The sequence below is a fragment of the Hakea prostrata genome, chromosome 1 (genome assembly GCF_041222555.1).
Source record: "Hakea prostrata isolate BN-2017 chromosome 1, UWA_Hpros_2, whole genome shotgun sequence".
NCBI classification, from domain to species: domain Eukaryota; kingdom Viridiplantae; phylum Streptophyta; class Magnoliopsida; order Proteales; family Proteaceae; genus Hakea; species Hakea prostrata.
In genome coordinates this window covers 22,056,965-22,078,147 of record NC_142600.1, presented here as the reverse complement: position 1 = coordinate 22,078,147, position 21,183 = coordinate 22,056,965, and the positions used below count along the sequence as shown (strand labels likewise).

The window sequence follows — 21,183 nt, the reverse complement described above, 5'->3', positions numbered from 1 at the left end:
GTTGAAGTTCGTGAACTGCAACAATTCTCAATTGGGTGAGACTACCCTTTGCTGTGATCTTATAATGGCATTTCCCCAAAAATAATGTCATCCATTTGGAGCATTTAACAGAAATTTCTAGTGTTCCCCGAATTAGTAATTACCAAGCTGCTGGTCGGTCCAAGTCTTCCATCACTGATTCATCCTGAGGCCATATCCAAAACACACCCAGTGAGAAATTTATCAAGTCCATCAAGGAAATGGATGGTGTATAACATGTGTCCCAATATCACATCAGGTGGTTAAAATTCATTTATAATTCACATCAAAGAGTTGTGATTAAATTTAAATTAAAAATGATATGACCCTCAACCTTTTGATGTAATGTTGAAACACATATCACACATCTACAAATACATGAATGATCTATTTCCTTGTCAGAAATGAACTGGATATTGATCCCACCCGGCAAGACAACAAAAGGCAAGGCATCGGAGGTATGCTGCTCAATAGGAACCTTTGGCACTCAGAAACACAAGCTTGGCTCATTCTTTTACCATCAAGGGAATTTCAACCACAGAATAAATTAATAATTGAGCCTAGGACTAAAATTAGTATCATCAAAAGAAAAAAAACCTTTCACAACCCCCACCCCCAAAAAAACCAAAAAATTATGTACATACACAACAAGAGAACAGGTGCACCACCAACTGGCCCCTCCATGATTTGCCAATGTAGAACCCTTCTGTTTATTCTTTTTCGTTTTCTCTCTTGTCCAAGACAAAGGTATTTAACTCCGTCTGACCAACCGACCAATTTCAAGGTAAATAAGGAAATTAGCCAAAATAATCTACCATAGAAGCTTAACACCAAAAACACGTGCCTAAAAGAACATCATCACTCTTAACATACCAGGATTACCTACAAAACGCTGATCCCATAATTACATATTTACAGGGTTGAATCTAGCGGAATATGTCGTCTGCAGGATCACAGTAAAAATCACATGCATTCTGGCGAAGATTTCTAGCACGTTGTAATCAAGGTGACATAGCTCCACTGGTAAGCAATAAAGCGTGATTACAGAAGCGTAGTGTACACGTCATCTCATCGGTTAACAAGCCAACCTGGCTTGATTATGATTTCCTCGCTGAAATTACGTCCAGTTACTGATGTGGACTCGCCTTGACGGCGGAAACACTGCATGAAAAGGAGCTTAGTATTCAAAAGAATCCAATTTGGTACTTCTTAATAGTAAATAAAGAAGAAAAAAGGAAAATGTAAAAATAGGTTCAGGTATGTTTCTTCAAAACTTGAGGCAGGCAGAATGCTGAAACTTTCCAAGTTTATATTGACTATAGGATTCACCACAAGTATTTTTTTTTAACTGAACTGAGCTTCTACCATTTTCCCAAAGACAGTTAAAGAGCACGAAAGCTCAATCATATGCTTTGCAACAGGATGCAAGAGTTTAAGAACGTCAATGACATGTCATATAAGGGAAAAAAGAATAACGTAATGATGGTAAAAACAAAAGCAGAGAGATAAATAGTTACCTTATAACAGACAATTGAATCATCAGGGTACATTGCAAAGAGCTTGGTACCAAGGCGAGTGTGACATGAATCGCAAAGGCTCTCATCATTGATCTGCACATTTCTCGATCTCTCTTCTAGTCTTGCTAACTTTGTGTCTATGCTAATGGCACGGGAGAGATGACGGACAATCTGAAACACAATCGATGTTTAGTTGAAGCATCCCAATGTGAAAGGAACCAAAAACATAAATATCAACATCATCACAGGGTATAGTACAAAAGATAAAAAAAATACAGCTTCCATTTTATGCCTCTCCCTCTCTCCAAGATACCAAAGTCACAGCTCAGCTTCTATCTGGGAGCATCTTTGGGACAAGTAATTCATTTTTTGGATCCCTTGGGGAAAGAATAGTTCAAACGGAGCATCTTTCTTATGGGGCTGAAGTTCCTGAGGGATCGATATTAGGGATCTTGTTGTAGGAAGTCAAGCCAACGCAAATCATTGGGAACTAACCAAGCCAAAAAAAAAAGAAAAAAAAAAAAAAAAGAAAGAAAGAGAAAAGATCTTGGGACAACCTTGGAGTCTGCAGTGTATAGGCTAAAGCATCATCAGTTTGTCCAAGATGGGTTAGCTAAAATGCAGTAGATTGGCCAACAAGTTAAGAAGCAGAGTTTCTAGTGTTAGGCATGTTGACCACTTTGCATACTTATCTGAAAAATCTGGTGTGAATGACAGTTATAAACTTATAATTGTACCAAACAAAATCATTTTCCCAAATGGGAACCTAAAATTCTTTCATGAGCTTCCTCCAAATTATCAGAAACTAGACAAATGTCCACCACCAACCTGTCTAGCTATACACCGAAGAAAGGTGGACCATAATATTTACATAACACAACAGGATTATTTTTTGCACTAGGAGAATGCTTTGACACTGTAAAGGATACGTATCTCTTCCTCTGATTTATCTTTATAACTTTAGACCAGCTTAAGATTCAGCAAAATTCACATAAGAGGAAAAGAAGCATCCATATGGAAAGCTACCTGTCCTTGACGACGATGATGAAGCCGAGCTTTCAACATTCTTAATATTGTATCAGAGGCAAGTTGGAGAGGCATGTCCGGGGAGAGCGTCTGCAAATAAAATCATACAAAAATTTCAAATTACCCACCACAAATCTGAAGATGACAGATTCTTTGACCAAAGAGAGGCTCGCCACCGTCTACTGAAGCACAAGAAAAATGTAGAAATAACAGCCGCTAGAATGGAATACAGGGTCATGTGGTCAAAAAAACCCCGTCCCTCCAGAACAACACATTGAGTGTTAAATAGTTAATGATATCTTCACACAACTGCACAAGTCCCCAAATCCAGTTTTTTTCAACTGAGATAACTGATATCCGTTATGTTTCTAAAACTTTTTCCATCTATTCATAGAGGATTGCTAAAAAAGTATATCAAAAGAATAACAGGACATGATAAAGCTTCCAAAGGATGTGTGTAATGACATTGCCAAGAGACTGCTCTTGAGATGTCATCCAAATAATGTCCATTAAGCAAGTATCAGAAGCATGTGTGCTTTAAGGATCATCAGGAGACAGCTGGAAGGTACAAAGTTCAGCTTGGTCTAGGACTTGGACCTGCAGGGCAGGGCAAGTGATGACCCTGAAGATGAAGGGCACATGATGGCAAAAGAGACAGACTTGTTACCTCTAAAACTTGCAGGGGATCCAAAGATTCTCCATGGTTGTGAAGAAGGCGAACTGCAGCCTTAAACATAGGCTGCTTTCCATCTTGTGGATCCAAATACATATCAAGCAGCCTACGAAAAATGTAGATCAACCATATCATGGACATGGAAGAGATTTAAATAACATTTTATTGCAAAGTGATTAAGTTCTACTCAAATGAGTAACTGACTGCATATAAGCATCTGGTCTACCGAGTTCTGCACAATATTGTTCAGCTGCTTCACTGTCCTCCAGCTTCCTAAAAGTTCACACACAAACAAATAAAAAGTTGATAAGCTACAGTTCATATTTTATAGTAGCTATTTTCAACAAGAACTTTATTCTTCTAAAATCCCTACATGGTATCATTGATTTTAATTGATATTACCCAGTAGAATAATTGAACTTACAAAGCCAAAATCTGAAGAGCTCGTGTTTCTTGCCCCAGTTTTCTGTACAGAATAGCCTATCATAGAGTACCAAAAATACTATAAGGAGAAGGAGGCATATAAATTCTACTCTTCTAGCAGTGGAAATCCACATATATATATATATATAAAGACTCTGCAAATGGTAATTGCAAACCAGGGCAACAGATAATTGCAAACCAACCTTTTCCAACCATAATTCTGAACCTTCAATTAAGTCTAGAACTTCTTCTGGATCATACAAGTCTGAAGACTGTAAAAACTGCTGTAACCTTTCTCTGACAGGACTCTGAAAGTCAATATCACTTTGAAAATTGGAAGTGCTTGCTTCGTCAAACTTTCCAGCAAGTAGAGTCTGACTGTTTTCCATTTCAATGGCTTCCATCGCTGATTTTGCTAGAGAAAGAGCATATAGTGTATGGAATTGTGTCTCATCAGTATCTTGATCCTCAATCAACCATTGCAAATATCTACAAGATAATGGAAACATGATTGAAATCCACTGAAGACTGGAGAACTGACACAATACTGAGTACGATTTCCAGCATTAAAGAGAAGCAACACATGGAATTATGATGATATTCATAGTTTTTCTAGATATCTAATGAAGTAGCCATAAGTCTGAAGTAAAATCTGAGATGGGTCAAGCTATTTTCTAGCTGAAGATACAAGGTAAAAACTTAGACTCTACAGAACAAAGATGGCTAACAGTACAATTGTTGGCTGTTGATACATTAGACTAACATGCAAGTTGATAAAGTCCAATTGCCCGTCAAGTTCAGTTGGGAGATCTCACAGATACAGAATAAATGGGACTACGTATGATTTGAGATCTCCTAAAGGAACTAACTCAATCTACTATTTCTAAGAACCATAAATAAACAACCAAGTTTACCTGGTCATTAAACAACATGATGGATAGATCAAACATCTTTGGATGGTGACATAGTATCTTTTGATCTGTGCAAGATTTAGGTTTTAAACCTCACCCATCCAAGATGTGGCACAATAATATCAATTGACTGGATCGATTCTAGCCTTGCAACACACATAGCATTTAGGAGATAATAGAATCTTTGACTAATAGCCATGTACGGAAACAAGTCGTAACCACAGTTGTCAAGGCGACAAGGCGAGGCATGACAATAGAGGGAATGAAAACCAAGGCAACACCAACCAAGGCAACAAGGCATCACCCACAACACCAGGATGCCTTGACAACTATGGATGTAACAACTACTCTCCTCTATATTGCTGCACTGAGAAACCAAAGCTGCCAGCTGATGGGGGAATGGAGGAACTTACCGTTGAAGAATTGCCACCTTCTTCGGATCAATTGCCAAAATTACTTCATCTGCATGAAGAGATATAAAAGGTTCCATTAACACCAATCCTTTCAAAATTAATACCAGCAGTAGGAGTACAATTCCTAAATAATCCAACTTTATTAGTGTATACTATCAGTCATCTGCAGATCACTGGAGGATCAACAACAAGGGCATTATAGCGAACAGAATCATGGAAGCAACTAAGATCAAATGGACTAGGAAAAAAACCTTTTCCAAAGACATCCTCTAAGCAGACCTGGTAGCTGAAACCTATGGGCAGCATAGAGTACCTAAAATAGAAAATGCTACAATCTTATACAGCATTGTTCAAAATTTGAAAAAAAAAAGCGGGAAGAGAAGTTGCAAGTATAGTCTGGAGTAATTCCTACAAGCCATATCTGCCACATGGTAGGCGAGTGGGCCCCAAATTGAGATGAGAAGTAGGTCCCCCCTTTCATCTATGTAAGTGTCAAATTTAAGCCCAATTTGATTCCGTCAAGTGCCAAATATTAGCCCCAAAAAAACACGGCAATGAAAAACTGATAGTTGGACAATTCTAGAAAGTTGAGACTCAATGACACTACATGGCATCTCATCACATTCAATGGTTCCATTAGTCCAATTGGTATGCCATCCATCAGAAATGGGGAACTGGTGGTGGGAGGAGTTGCACTCCTATCCCCTCCACTGAACTTGCATCCATTTTATGTAAGAATTTAAGAGACTAAAGCTTTTGTATGGTGATAACAAGTGATAACAAGGAATACTGACATAGGAAAGTGAGCTTCCATTTTAGGACGGACATAAAATATACGTAGAGACGTTAAAATTGATGAAAGAAGTGAAATGAAACTGAAAGCTTGTAGGCAGATACAGGGATGTACGTTATCACTTATCATTAGGCCATATTAACAAAGGCTTATGAAATTTTAGGGTGAGTAGATGTACTAAGGGTGGGTTTTCAAATTGAATAAGTAAATTTTAAGGAAAGAGATTATGTGTAAATAGAATACAGGAACAGAGAAGAAAGAGCAGCCACAAAACATGTCAGTGTACAGGAAGGTTCTAAATGGCCTTGAACCCATAAATAAGGTATGAACTTTTGAAAATAAAATTTCATCTTATCCTGAAAGCCATACAACTATTTTGGCCAACAATATCCACAATACGGTTGCATACATGATATCTTGAATGCACTAGAGGAAATCGAAAACCTTCTTTGTGACAAAAATAAATCATAAAACAAAGACCAACTTGGCGAATGAGGCACTGACTAGTGCAGGTCCATGAGGGGAAAAAGTAAGCAGCCTTAACCCCTGCTTTGCAGAAGAGGCTGTTTCCAAGATTTGAACCTGCCTCTCACAAGCTGCGATAGCACAACTTCTGTTCCACCAAAGCACACCCAATAGACAAGCTTTGACTTGCAAAAATAATATCCAAAGAAAAGCTGCAGGATAAAACCAAACTACACTCTGTAGGCATCAAGAGGACCCAATAGTTACATAAACATGAACACATGTTGCGAAAACAACCATAGAAATTTCAATGGGAGACTGGTACCCATGGTGACTTCCTACTTTCATAAAGATGATTCTTTTAAGTACAATAAACTCTGAGGGAATTTGTTCGGCCATTATAGACCACAAGATGTGAAGGCCCCTCCCTCTGCAAGATTTGAAGGTACAAAACTACCATGCTAGTCCTTGAAAGTCAAGGCAAGGAACCATATTGACCAGATGGCAAGGGCACAATCCCTCCATCCAGGCAGAGATTCTTGTCAATCTTCCAGTAAATGAATATCCCACCACCAGATTCACTCGTTGGCAATGTTCTTGACGTCCCCCCCCCCCGACCTTCAGAAAGACATGATCAATCAGATAAAATTAATAGTCTTAGGAATTAACTCTCATCACCACAAGTATCTGTGGGGAATAGGTCACTATCTGGAAATTGATGAGTGCCATCAAATATGGCTTCCTTTCCAAAGGTTGAAAGAGAACCACCGTAGTTGTTATTCAAAGGCAAGAACAATCTCTTGGGACCTAAATGCCACCTCTACCATCTGCACAAGATAGTTAAAGCACACAAACAATCAAGAAGTGTGAGATGACCTGGTGAAAGTTGTTCGGCTCTCTTCTCTGATGTTAAAACTCTAACAGCAACTTCCTGATCTACATCCACAATCTACAAAAAAAAAAAAAATCCCAGAACATCCTATTAGATATCTAACCGTTGGAAAGAAAAAGTTTCAATTTCTCCAAATTCTCAATGAGTTTCAGCAATACGTACCCACCCAAGATGCTGCAGAACCAGGTCCTGGTCAGATAACTCCTCCAGAAGCTTTGAAGCCTCAATAGCAGCAGTCTTCTTCCCAGAGATTACACTACTATCAGTATCCTGATTGGTTTGTTCCAGCGTTGGGTCTTTCCACAGGCCAGATGAATAATTTCTGGCCAAAACACGCCAAATAGCAAGAGCCTTTGAACTCAATCCTTTACTAGCATAGAGGAAGGCAAGCGTCCGTAAGTGCCCAGAGTCATCCAACAAAGATTCCAATTCCTCCTGCACTCACCATGCAAGTTGCAGAGTCATTTTTCAAGCAAGCTTCTGAAAATGGCCTCTCTGATTTGTAATACACAGGAAAACTAGGATTCAGTTCTTTCCCAACATGAGCAAGTTGTGCATGATCTTGAGGCTTACATCACTATGTTCTGACCATACAACTAACCAACATGTGTATACCTAAGGACAAAACAATGAAAATATGACATCAAAATTCACCAGCAAGTAAGTACATACCACCACACAACTGTTCTCAGAAGACGCCAGCTGCTCCATATCATCCACACGATTAAGGGCTCTATAAAGGTACATTAGAAGAGTGTCAACTCCCTCCCTGACCTGAAGGTCCAAGTCCTTATTCCGACAAAATTGCAGATACCTACAGTAGATCAGCAGCTTATTGGATACAGATTTACTGATAAGCAATCAAGAAACAAACAGAATGTGTCAATACTTCCTTGTTTCTGTTTTCAAAAGATCCAAATCTCTATCTCTCTCTCTCTCTCTCTCAAATTCAATTGAAATGTGTCAGATAGCAACACTTGCAGAGATAATTCAATTGGTTAGATACCAACACCTGTTTTCCACATACACACACACACACACACAACCATACTGGAAATTAAAAATAAAAGGAAACCTGATCATGTTTTGGATTGCTGACTCCAACAGTTCAGCTCTACTCGGTGGATTCAAAAGAAAATCTTCATCAGTTGCAGTCTCTACTCCTGCTTTTCTAAGAAAGACTGCTCTCTGTATAGCCATCAAGCCATCATCTACAACATTTTCAAGAGGTACTGGGGGAGGGTGCAAGCCCCAGTATCGCTTCCTGGGAACCTGAAATCAAAAAATAATATACTAAATTTGATTATTTATAACCAAAATATGGTTGTTAAAAACAGCAGCATGTGTATTATGTGCAGAAACTCATCCTTATGATGTGGAAAGGTGCAACTAGTTACAGACTTAAAGTCCTATAAATCTCGTTTCAGAGAGCCATTTTGACCAGTCCGAAATTTCGGAGACACAGATTTCAAGGAAACATTTTGTTTTTTTTTTGTGTGTGTGTGTGTGTGTGTGTTCCCCGAGTTTTGGTTGGCTATTTTAGGATATTATGCTGAAATTTCAATAAAACAGTGCATTTTTTAGCAAAAATATTTTAAATTTAAAAAATGAGATGACCGAAATTCATGAAATATTGCAATTTTCATTTCAATGTAGTAACTTGTTTTGGTGTGGCCAAAATATCTGAAATTTTGCAGATTTTGAACTCTGCTTACACTGACATACTACTTCATGCACATAAAGAGAATGCATTATAGACACAATCAAGAATGCACATGAGCACATGTGAACAAACTTCTTAGAGCTAATACAGGATAAGATCCCTAGATCTAGATGTAGCATTATGTTGGGGGGAAAAATGTACGCCTTGGAAACAGGTTACAGAAGCGTAAGTTATGCCTCAGAATACCACATTCCCATACATGATATTCAAGGACCTGAGAGGCTTGAGGATAATTATATCATAGAGATATTTAGGTATGTTTGGTCTCACACTCATCCGACATTATTCTTCTTCATATTACAAATGAAGCTGGCCTGTGTCTCACTAGACACAAGTCATTCACCAAAACTGCAACAAAGAGAAGTCTGACTGTAACATATTTAGAATTCCATAGATACCTAGGACTCACTGGCGTGTTTTAAGGAATCCTGCTCTAGAGAAAATGCAGAATGACTTGTGGATGGAAGGTGATTTTAATCCGCTTGGGGGACTCATATTATTAGAAAACACTCAAATGTTATTTGCTAGAGGTCCATTTCTGGGACTAGCTTCGATATGAAAAATACAGAAAAATAAGTACATGTTTCTTGGGATCGGATGAATGGAATAGATGAGATGTACTTTTGCTGGTAATATGAAGTGGATTGTAAAACTATAAGACTGAGAATGTTGGTTTTAAATCTATTGGATTTATGAATAGATTCCTATTAATTGGCAATGGAGATTCAGTATCGAGCCCTCTTAATGCAGATCAATGGGACCTGCCAGCCGTAGGCTTGCTTAAAGATTATAAAGGAAAGATTCAGATCTAAGGAGACCCTGTCATCAAGGTGCAGCAGGCAAAAGAGGCAAAAAAGATCATATAGATGGGGGAGAAAAAGAAACAGTGATGAAAGAGAGGATAAGGGAGGGTTACCCAAAACACAGATTCTATTCCATTAAACAATCACACATACCATGGAAGTTGGTTATATATCAGTAAGGAAATAAATAAAAGAAAATATCCAAGATTAAGTCAACTAGTAAGGGTTCCCAGACTAGACAGACAGCTAGGGACTCTAAGCTTCCTAAACTAACTAATGACATAACAATTTAGGAATAAAACATATATAGGACCTATCCAACTATCACCAAATGAGGCACACTAAAATAGGATGATAATTTCAAGAACCCTGCAATCCCCACAACCATCAACTTTTAGTTCTTATAATTCAGCCCATGGTAGTACATGAACCCTAAAATGAATGCCCAACACAACCCGAGAATCAATCTTGTCCTGAATTTAAACCAAGCCTTGAACCAGGTGCGCAATACTCTATTATTAGGCCTTGAATCATGGGCAACTATGGGGTTTCTAGCTCAGTGTTTGTGATCTAAGACAAGCTACAATATATCAGTCAAACAAATAAGGGAGGCTCCAAGCGAGTTTCTTGGGTCAGGAGAGATTTATGTGAGAAATAGAGGCAAGGGTGAGATTTTGAGAGCCGGCATTAGCTAAACTTTCAGATGTCTCTTAGGGAGTATAATATTGTGATCAACATATGGAGTGGTGTGAAGTATTTGATGGAAGATGGAATTGTCAGTTTTTTTGGAGATATCAAATGATTGGAAGATGGATGATTAGTTAATTTGTTAGATTCTCTAATACACCAATACAATTCTAATTTATAGAATTTATAGGGATGGAGTAAAAGGAGTATCTTAATACCGTATAATGAGTTGGCTTGCAAGCATTGGGATTTTTAGGCAGAAGAGGAAACTCAGGTGGCAAGAAGCACAACTAGGATGGAAAACTCTCACATGAAAAAGTATTGATGCAGGAAATAAGGAAAAGAGGCATTATATTAAAAGTCATTGAGGAAGAGGAATTTCTGGTCATCTTCATTTGATGAATCAGGCAAAGAAGGTGGTTTGCCACTCTTTTTTGACTTGTTTAGGCAGATCCATCCCCAGCAGGATCAATCATGGAATCAACACTCAGTAGCAGTATGATGGGGGATTTTGGAAAGACATATATAGATGAATCTTCGAGGGCAGTTGTTAATTAAATTCAGAATTTAATGCTTATGTTAGCTCTTTTAGTGACAACACAAGTATTCTGAATTCTGTGAAGTTTAGCTGCATTTGGAAACAACTGCTGGTCACTAATTAAATTTTAGTAGTTGTCTTGTCTTTGCCTGCAGCCCACTTTTATTCTGCATAGTTCATTTATGGAAATAAAACTAAAGATTAATTAATTGCACATACTACAAAACACTTTCCAATCTAACATGCAGGACAATTTCTTCTTCTTGCGTTGACACCAAGATCATGTGTATATTTACCTTGTAAATAATACACACACAAATGATTTGAAAACTTGTTTAACATCAAATAATTTGCATAGTTGTCCCATTGCCACTGAATGTTCTCTTCTGTCCACATCTCTCCATCTCCTATTCCCCCACCAGTACCACTTTCATCATTCTCTGCTTGATGGGCCTGGACTCTGTCTTGTGCACACTTCCCATGCAACCATAATGTAAGTACATAGTGCATCATTGTATGGGTTGTAAAAATATCTTTGGCTCCAACTATCAAAATAAACACATAAACACCCACTCTCTCTGTCCCACAAAGACATAAACACCCCCCTCCAGAAAAAAAAACCCCTAAGTTTTACAGTTTAGGAAAAGTGGCTAAAGCATTATAAGCACCCCCTGCTTTCCAAATTTGTTATCCCAATTACATGGGACAAAATCAGATGATGCAAGGGTTGATGTTTTGAGCTTCCAAAGAACTTATTAAAGAATTTGCGTGATGGAAAAACAAGAAGTAAAACTATACTTACTGAACAAAGGGAGTATATGAACAATGTTACACAGATTCACGTATTCTTATTGAAATTACAACAAAATGACACCAAAGAAAAGGAAGAGAAAAGGCTAGGCATGTATGGATGGGAACTGAGCTCATACAAATTATCTTCAAAATGAAGACCACAAGACGATAAAGATGTATCTAGAAAAAACACACAAACAGGAAAAGAAGACCCCTATTACAAGATACCCTTGGTGCAGAGCTTCCTGTCAACACAGCTACTGATTGACAGTAAGCAGTTAATTTTGACAGAAAATATACCAGGAGCACTAGTTAATTGTTAGTTATATTTTGGCAAGGAATTAAGTTCCTCTTTTATTGGCCAAAAACAAGGACAATAGAAACATATAGATGCCAACGCAGAGTTGTTCTAGTGGTTGAAACCAACACCTCTTAGTGAAGAGGTCGTGGGTTCGACTCTCGCTGAGGCATATTAATATCCCCATCCCCCGGCTTAATAAAGCCCCTTTGTACCAAAAAATAAAAAAGAAATATTTGAATCTTGCATTATAGATGAAAATAATACCAGGATTTAGTAAACAAAAGAAATACCAGCAATGACCAGCGGTTTGGATCTCGCATTATAAAAGGAAATATTTCTGATGGTTCCATTGTTTCAGACTGCAAGAAGTGATTCACAGCTTCCTCAAAATGCAAGTCAAAAAGCAAGAGAAATCCCACTTGAGCATGTACAAAAGAAAGCATTTCCTCCGTCATTTCGCCCTGACATTCGAGTTCTTCCACCAATGAGATGGCTTCTTTAAAATCCTTCTTCCTCAGTAAGTCTTTAATTTGTTCTTCAGCAGAAACCTTTCGAAAGCAAATGGCCTGTAGAAGTGAAGATAAAGTTCTGATAATAGCATGAGAACAAAATAAGAGAAGTGCATCATTACAACCTATGCTGCCAGCTTAAGATTCAAAACTACACAGTGGGAAATACAGATGCTTTTAAGAAAGAAGGACTCCAGTTTCAAACCCTCAAACTTCGGTGAGGTTATGACTTTCAAAACAAACTCCTGCTTCATGTTTTCTGAAATCTGAAGACCCTACTGCCTTCTGTTCTCACTGCAATCTATATTAGCACATCTTGGACCTCCACTTCAATCCATAGAGTAAACCAGTCAATTCCAACATTCTCTCTCAATAATTTGTCAAAACAGCAGCCATATTAAAAACCTTCTATAGTTAGGCAACATGCTTTCCGGACATAAATATGTCAGCAACAGTCCAATGGTTTAATGGACATACCTCAGAGAAAGCATTCACTTAACATATGAGTCGATAACAGTATACTTTAGATTAAAAGAAAAAAACACATGGATCCAGAATCTCCAGGCATAAGTAAATACTCTAACCCCTCTAATTTAAACTAGCTAACATGATACAAGTTACATGTAGACATGAACTATTTGGACCCAGGTTATGCATTTTCAACATCAGTTTCCAATTTGGTATTATAACCAGGCCCATACTACTAGCTAGTTCAATCACAAAACGTGAGCTCATTTTGACTATCTTCAACATGATTTTCTTCATATTCTAAATTGTGCTACACTTGCAGAAACAAACGAGTGACATTTTGGATACTTCCTAGCTGAGAGCCCATGAAACACTTGTTATGCTCAATTTACGATTGAAATTCATGTTTGTCTGGATATTTGGATGGAGTAGAACACCTACCTTAGAAGGTGTCGCAAAAACAACAAACTCCCCTGTCCCAGTCTCCTCATTTGCCAGTATGCAAGGACCAACCCCTTCCACTGCAAAATCCAGTGACTGAATGGAGAGGCCTGTTTTTTTGTGGTACAAATCCACATTCCCATCCTTCACAATTATCACATAAGGGGACATATCGCCAACAGAATCTGGGACACATCGAAAGATCAAGCTCCCACCAACTGGCTGCCCAAAAGCATTAACAATGATACCAACATTGTCAACAAACAAAAGTACATTATGGTCTTTAACCAGAGGTTTCAGGCAAGGAGGGCTGGATGTATCTGGAAGTGAAAATAATGGCGCACTTTGCCCCGTAACGCAAGAGAACAGTGTGTATCCATTAACCGTGCCAACAATTATTGAATCGTCAAGCCAAACCATCGTCTTGACACCCTCGACACTCTGAATTTCTTTTAGGAGTATGAAAGTCTCCCCATTATGAACATCGCGATCAGTTATATCCCTTCTACCGGATAAAAGGAGCTCAATCAAAATCAGCTTTTTACCCACAGCAACTGCAACTACGCAGTTACCTTCTCTGAGCGATTCGGATTCCCTAGATTTTGTACCATTTGCCCTAATTCCTCCGCCTAACTTCTGAAGAAACCTTTGGCCGGGGCTATATAATTCAGACCGAGGAACCCCATCTCCAAGAAGGTATGAACTCGTTGACTCTATTCCCCGCAATCTCCTGGCAACAACCGTTGCTCCTCGAGGGAAATTCAATCTCCTAATGGGTTGCAATAGATGCAAATCCAGCAAAAACAAATATCCATCAGAAAGCACAAGAATTTTCCCAATTTCGACACACTCCTGTATCGAATCCACTGAGCAGTCACTAACCGTCACAGATCTTAAAAAAGTGAGTTTCCTCTTAGAGGAAGAAGGTTCAGAGCCGGATTCGTTTTCTGTTTTAACCCCACTTCCGTTAACATTAACGGGATCCGAGGAAGGATTGAGGGAGAGTAAGATGATCTTCCCACCGTGGGTACCAATGTAGACTAAAGTTTGAGAATTAGATACCGTAGAAACAGCTACAGATCGAAAAGAACTACGCACGGATGGAGGTAGAGCTGAAGTCTTCGGAAGCTCGAATTCTGCAACTGCTTCCAGAACCGTGCGAGCCTTCGTCTCAAACTTTGAAGTTGAAGATAAGAAGCTCGATCTCGAAGAGAAGCTTGAGGATACCTCCCCCAATCCTCTAGACACTGAGAGAGGAAGGGGATTCTCCACGGTCATGTTGACGAATTTCTGCTCTTTCAACCTTGACTTGCACGTAAGCCTTGAACATTACCGTATAAGTGGTTGCAGAGGAGAGCTCGACTAGCATGAGACATGGTGCTCCGACGAACCAGATCAGTTCGATTCGGTTCTTTAGTGGTTCAAGAGCTCCGGTTCGGTATTGGCCCAACTTGGTGTCGGATGGCTTATAGACGTTAATTTCAAACCGGTCTTTGCCGCAGACATGCTCGCCGTGCTCTGGCCTCGTCTTTCCCTTCCTTCAAATTACTACTTCAATTCCATTTCGTCAAGCAAAGGGCTAAGGGTTTCTCTTCCACTTGGTTTGAGGTTTAGGGTTTTGTATCCGCAGCATTGGGAACGAATGAGCACCTCTACCGTAGATGCAACAGCTGAGCCCAGCTCTCTTGCTTCTGGTTCAGGCAATACCATCGGAAACACCCCTGAAGCTGATGTTCTAGTTCAGTATATCGTTCTCCGTCGAGATCTAATTGATTCATGGCCACTTGGAAGTATCGTCACTCAAGGTTGCCACGCTTCTGTATCGGCGATCTGGAGTCACAAGGACGACCCGCATACCCTCGATTACTGCCACCCCGAGAACATCAATTCCATGCACAAGGTATAATTTTCCCCCCATTTCTTCTATTTCATGTTTTTTCTTCTTTTTTTTCGAATTTTTATTGTTTAGTTTTGTCAAATTTCGTTTGAACTCATTTCTAAAGGGACTGAAACCACATTCGGTTTCTGAATTTATATCTGAACTTCCTCTGGGTTTTGATTGATATCTTCGTTTTACTAAATGCACTTCTTACAGTAACTATTCGTTCATTTGTTAAACTAACTCTATTTAGGTTAAATTCAATGTCTCACTTCTTTGATTTGGAATATCTAGAGTTCAGCAAGGTCCTTCAATCTCCCCGTATGTTGCAAAACAAGTTTTCATCTCTGTTTACGTGCAAGGAAAGGAAATCTTGATGTATCATAAGATCCCATTCGACTTAGCGACCCTAATTTACTGTAACATTACAGCTACTATACACGATTGGTTCACACAATTAATATACTCAGTTAAAGGAAAATGTGAAGTCTCTTTTCTCTAACATTAACCTATTTTCTAGCATTTCTTTCCGCTTCTGTTTCACAAGGGACTAACCAAGCTAAAGCCTTGTTAGCGCTGAAGTAAGCATCCTGAAGTCTTTATATTGATGCGTGTGTAATATATAAATTGTTTTACTTTTTGTTTCATGGGTAGTTACTTTCCGAACTCAACATACAAACGGAAAAGACTCTTACCAAACTTTCATGATCTCGAGATATGTGGCTTTTGTTCTAAATTATAAGCATGGACTGCAGGTTACATGTCTCATTAGCCATTTAAAAGCAAATCTCATGCTAAACAGGTTGATAGGTTCTAATGTTATTTGTGGTCAATTTCTAGTGAATGGGCACATGGTATTCAGAGTGATGAAGCTATAATCACCAGCCATTACTTTTTAATGGCCATATTCCAACTGATGAATTTCCAACAATCATATTCTACTGCTATGTGTGACAACTTCATTCCAACAACTGGTTCTCCGGTCCCCTCTATATATTGTATTGTTTAGCTTAGAAGAGCATAGAGAAAAACTCTTGTTTTTCCAACATGACATCTTGTCGTGTGTGAGTCTCCATCTGAGTTTGAAATCCTCCTTTGGTGAGTGAATAGTGCTTGAAATTCTTTTGTGTTGGGTGATTCCCCTAGGATCTTGGAATTAAGTGGTCTTGTCATACCCTTGAGTTGAGTGGTTCTCTCTAACCCATGTTATCTTTTTTTTGGTAAACCTAACCCTTGTTATCTTGTACTTGGTTTTCTATTTTGGCAATAAAACTATTCTATATATTTTTGAGCTGCATTAAGTAGATGCACAATGTTCTTTACATAGTTCCATAGATATGCATCTTAGCATCCACCATCAATTTATGGTTGTGTTATTAAAATCTTGAAACTATCAATTAGATTGGTAATTATGAATCTTTGGTTTCAAACAAAGTTGATCTATTGCAATGTAATTCTGCTGCTTAATGGTGAATCATTAGCTCTTCTTCTAGTTTATGTGTGAGGATTTGAAAGTGATCATTGCACTATGCATTTCTATATTAAAGAATGACTTATTTTGCATGGGGAAGAAAGAGGCCTTTATCAGCATAATGCCAATAGAAGCATGAACCCTTTGAATAATATAGAAGATGGGATGAAGCTGTAAAACGATGTTTTAATCATTTCCAGAAAAATGTGGATGCAATTCAAATTTCAGAATCTTGGGTTACTTTTTCAGCTTCCAGAGTCTCACAAAAGTGGAAAATAAAATTAAGATAAATGTGTTAAACATTTTTAAATGAATTTCCACCCATACAGAGTTTTACTGTCACAAAGGTGTGTTTCCCTTTCCAAGACCTCCTAGGGCATCTATTCTGCCACATGGACTGAGGACATAGTTCGAATTAGCTATGCATAGACTAATTCAGTCAAATGCCTTCCCTTGTATTTGCATGCATCCCATGTATGTTCATGCATGTGTACCTGTACCAGGCATTAGTGTTTACTCTCCCAACTCCAAGCAGGAACAGACGGTTTAGGAAGGAAAAATAATGAAAATGGATGAAGTCAGTTCTGTCTTGGGAATGATTCATCTAAGACCACTTTTTCTTATAATAACAATTTTAGATGATAATAGACAATAAGAGAGTTACATGATGAATCATGAATGGGAGGCCCAACAGAAAAAATTCCCTGCTAACACCTTTCATGAACTCATTTTGCTTGTTTTTTCCCCTAGATTTAGGATCCTTATATAACAAGATATTCGAGGAAAAAATTAAGCCTCTGGCTCTATTGTGAGATGTGAAATTTGTGGAGGACCACCAAGCACCTACCGTAGGAGGGTCTCCTTCAACCTCTACTGGGGAATATTGTGTTGGAGAGTTGGAGAGGACCAAATTCAGGCTAGAGAGTTAGCCTTCTCGAATTTACTAAATCGAAATTTCCTATGTGACTCCAGAAGTTCTGCAGATGATGTAAGACATTACAGAAATCAGCTAAGGAATTGAAGCTAGAAAGAACCCTAAAATAGAAACACTTCAATGTGCATAAGACACAGATGACATACTCTCTTGACTTCACAATTGAAGGACAATACAAGAAAAACATTTGCTAAAATTTTGGGTCTAAGAGTAGCCAATTAGGTGCAGGTCATGAATTTTGGATGAAAAGTAGCCATATAGGTGTGTGGAAAAACTAGATTTACAGTTGGCTGAGTGCCTCAAAAGGATTAAATGGCGGTGGAAACTGGAAACAAAGGTGCAAACCGAGGTTATTTGACAGGTATGGTTCCTAGGTGACTTTAGGTGACATAACTTCTTAGAAATCTGAGATTCCTAAAGGATTTCATGAGTAATTTGTACCCAGATTCTAGAGACTTGAACTTGTGATTACATGCTCACAAATGGAGAAAACTTACCATTTCATTGACCACCCTTAGGGCTGATTATCAATGCTTTCTTGAATATTAGTCACCAAGATACAGTAAGGAAAAGAAGAAAGATCTAGACAATTAGCCGAAGCGGGAGAATTGTGGCTGACAATTGAAAGAATTGGATGTACTACTCGCGATATGATGTTTTAATAAGGTAGGAACAAGGAAAACAATATGTACGTATCTTCAAGCGACTACTGCTACTTTCATGACAGTTTGAAAATAAGGAAAAACAGTACCAACATAAGAAAAGAATAAATAGAAAACGCCCTTGTTACCATCCAACTGCAATTAAGAATTAACTAATGGAAACAACCTATGTCTAGAGGGTTGACCTGGCCATTTATGATGTATGACATAACCTAAACTCTTTTTAGTAGTAACCCATCAGATTAAACAGTCCACATGTTTAACAAAATAAACTATTAAGGACACTCCATGTATGGGTGGACACCATTCATCACACCAATTTCTAATGGGCAGAAATCTGCAGGGTAGGCTTGAGTTGAGGTCCCAACATGGCATTCTATATGCATAGGGCACAGTTCGCAATCTCTATCAGTAAATGGTAGCTAAGAATGTTTTTAAATTTGATAAAATGAAATCTTCATGCTCTACCATGTTTCATTAGCCCCATCTTCTGACTAATATTTATTTTAATGGGACTAAAGTTCAACTTAATAATGCCCCCAGGTTTGAACTGTATACGAACTTTATGAATGAACAATGTTTTTTAGGTAGTTTATTTAAGAATAAGTTGAAAATGAACATAAATGTGGATGTGAGAACATGCATGGCAGGGAAGTGTTGAAAAAAAAAAATGATAAAAACAAATGAACTTGGTACAGAGAAGAAGAATTCACATAATTAACAAAAACCAAAGCATTTGAAAATTTGTTGTTTCCCATGTTCAATGGTAAATGTTGCTTCATTGAGACCATGGTTACAGATACAACTCTGGAAACGGCCTCTTAAAAATACAGGGTAAAGCTGCATGCATTATGACCCTCACTAGACCCCACACTGGCAGGAGCCTCAAGCAGTTGGTGCACCCTTTTCTTGTATCCATATCCAAGAGCTGTTCTTGCCCTTATAGTTACTGCAAAGGGCTTCTTATTTACCTATTGATTTTGGAGCCCCTCCTCTGAAAATACCTGTGGAAATTACCAGCCCGAAGGCTTGGGAACCCATCTTAGCCCAAAAAAGGGAAAAAAAAAAAAAAAAATTTAAGAAATGAAATTGAATTAATTTATTGTAGCAAAGATTGGTGCCTTCATTCGATGTTAATAGTCAAGTTCTCTTGAAGTCCCTTGTCAGAGCTAATGGTTGAAGCGTTTCCTTGAGAACAGACCCAGTTTGGCTATACATTTCTGTTGCTAAGAAAGTTTACTGTTTTGTGAAATCCCTAAAGAGATACTGAAATAACTCATTCAGACTTGCTTTTGCTTTTATTTTTGTGGTTTGCAGGTTACCCTGGAGGTCAAAGGGGAACCCCAGATCTTGAATTTGTCAGAAAAACTTACAGCTGCTGGCATTGCTCATAAACTATGGATTGAACAACCTGAAAATTTTCCCACATGTCTTGCTACAAAGCCATATCCCAAATCTTTGGTATCTTCCCTCTTCAAGAAGTTGAAACTCTGTAAGTGAGAATTTTCAGGTTGCATCAAGGGCAATACATCAAGTGATACTGATGACAGATGAAGGTTCCCAGAGACATATGCAGTGATATTTTCTTACTGCAGTCCACAGTGTAAACTTGTTGAAACAGTTCTATAATTGAAATATCTTGTGCTATGCGCTTATTGATCCCCATTGTAGTAATTGCTTTCGGTATTTTTAACCAGTGAGATGCTGTGGATTAGTCCGACATGAAGTCAGGAAACACCTGTATCTTAAGATTGAAATGGTTTTTTTTTTTTTTTTTCCGTCCAAAGGAAATGGTATTAAACGGTATGGTAAGGTGTTGGTATGTAAACAATGTAGAAATGGTATGAATATGATATTAAATAATAAGGATAATTATTAGTATTTCCCTATATTATAACTTAATTGCTAAAAGAACCTTGCTCTTTATGAAATTATTGTTTCCTCTTCAGTTTTAAATGTGTTAAGCTATCATTGTAGTTAAATGTTTAAGGTCTATTTTGCCATTTTATAAATAATAAGAAAGCCAAAGACAATATTATCTCTATTTAGAAGAAATCATATGAATTAATTTTATATATGTATCCTTATAATTTTTTATTCAAAAAAAATAAACACCTTATTAGTTGTAGAAACTTCCTAAAATTGATAACGTCAAATTAGACAAAAAATAAATAATAAAAAAATAAATAATAAAAGTTTATTGGAAGTAGGAACTTCTTAAAAGTGATACAACCTCAAACTCGAAAGTAAATAACAAAAACGAAAAATAACACAAAAAATAAGAAACTAACATATTTTTATTACCAAATTGTATGTATACAAATAGGAAAATTACATATAGACCCCTGTGCTTGCAATCAATTACATTTATTACCCCTAAAAAATCAATTACAGATTCTCCCTTACTACTTCAACAAAGTTGTCCATTTATAGCTTTCAATTCTTAACGGTATGGGGCCTTTGTAATTGATTTTTTTTCAAAAGTAGTAGATGTAATTGATTGTAAATATAAAGAGTCTATATATAATTTGTCCATAAAAAAATGAAAACAAATTTTCTTTTCTTTTCTCTCATTATTTTAATAAAAAAAAAAAATTGTTTTACTAGAGTTAAGTTTTTTTTTCAGTAATGTAATTTAATATAAAGTGTAAATAAGTAATATAAAACCTTTGAACTATTTTGCAATTTTCAAATAAATAAAAACTGCTACATCATCATTTAACTAACAAAATTTAACCTAGGAGGTTGTATTAGTAATTTCAAAAAATATAGAGATAAAGTAGTAATTAAACGATAATACAAGGAACAATGATAATTATTCCAATATGATTTTGGCATACAAAT

The 21,183-nt window shown here is 37.5% G+C and overlaps 2 protein-coding genes across 2 annotated transcripts; one reads left to right on the top strand and one right to left on the bottom strand.

The window, feature by feature from the left end:
* Positions 1–903: 903 nt before the first annotated feature.
* Positions 904–14,711, bottom strand: LOC149028264 (Vacuolar sorting protein 39). The gene is made up of 14 exons (XM_089135635.1): positions 13,394–14,711; positions 12,266–12,541; positions 8,207–8,403; positions 7,804–7,945; positions 7,294–7,566; positions 7,116–7,188; positions 4,982–5,030; positions 3,861–4,146; positions 3,659–3,714; positions 3,439–3,507; positions 3,229–3,340; positions 2,562–2,651; positions 1,536–1,706; positions 904–1,179 (listed from the first exon to the last, which is right to left on the bottom strand). Exons 1-14 carry the CDS (start codon positions 14,669–14,671, stop codon positions 1,087–1,089), a joined length of 3,165 nt encoding a protein of 1,054 aa, XP_088991761.1. The 5' UTR covers positions 14,672–14,711; the 3' UTR covers positions 904–1,086.
* Positions 14,712–14,879: 168 nt separating this feature from the next.
* Positions 14,880–20,100, top strand: LOC149028263 (Peptidyl-tRNA hydrolase II (PTH2) family protein). Its single transcript, XM_089135626.1, has 2 exons — positions 14,880–15,293; positions 19,657–20,100. The coding sequence occupies exons 1-2, from the start codon at positions 14,898–14,900 to the stop codon at positions 19,837–19,839; spliced, it is 579 nt and encodes a 192-aa protein (XP_088991752.1). The 5' UTR covers positions 14,880–14,897; the 3' UTR covers positions 19,840–20,100.
* Positions 20,101–21,183: the final 1,083 nt, after the last annotated feature.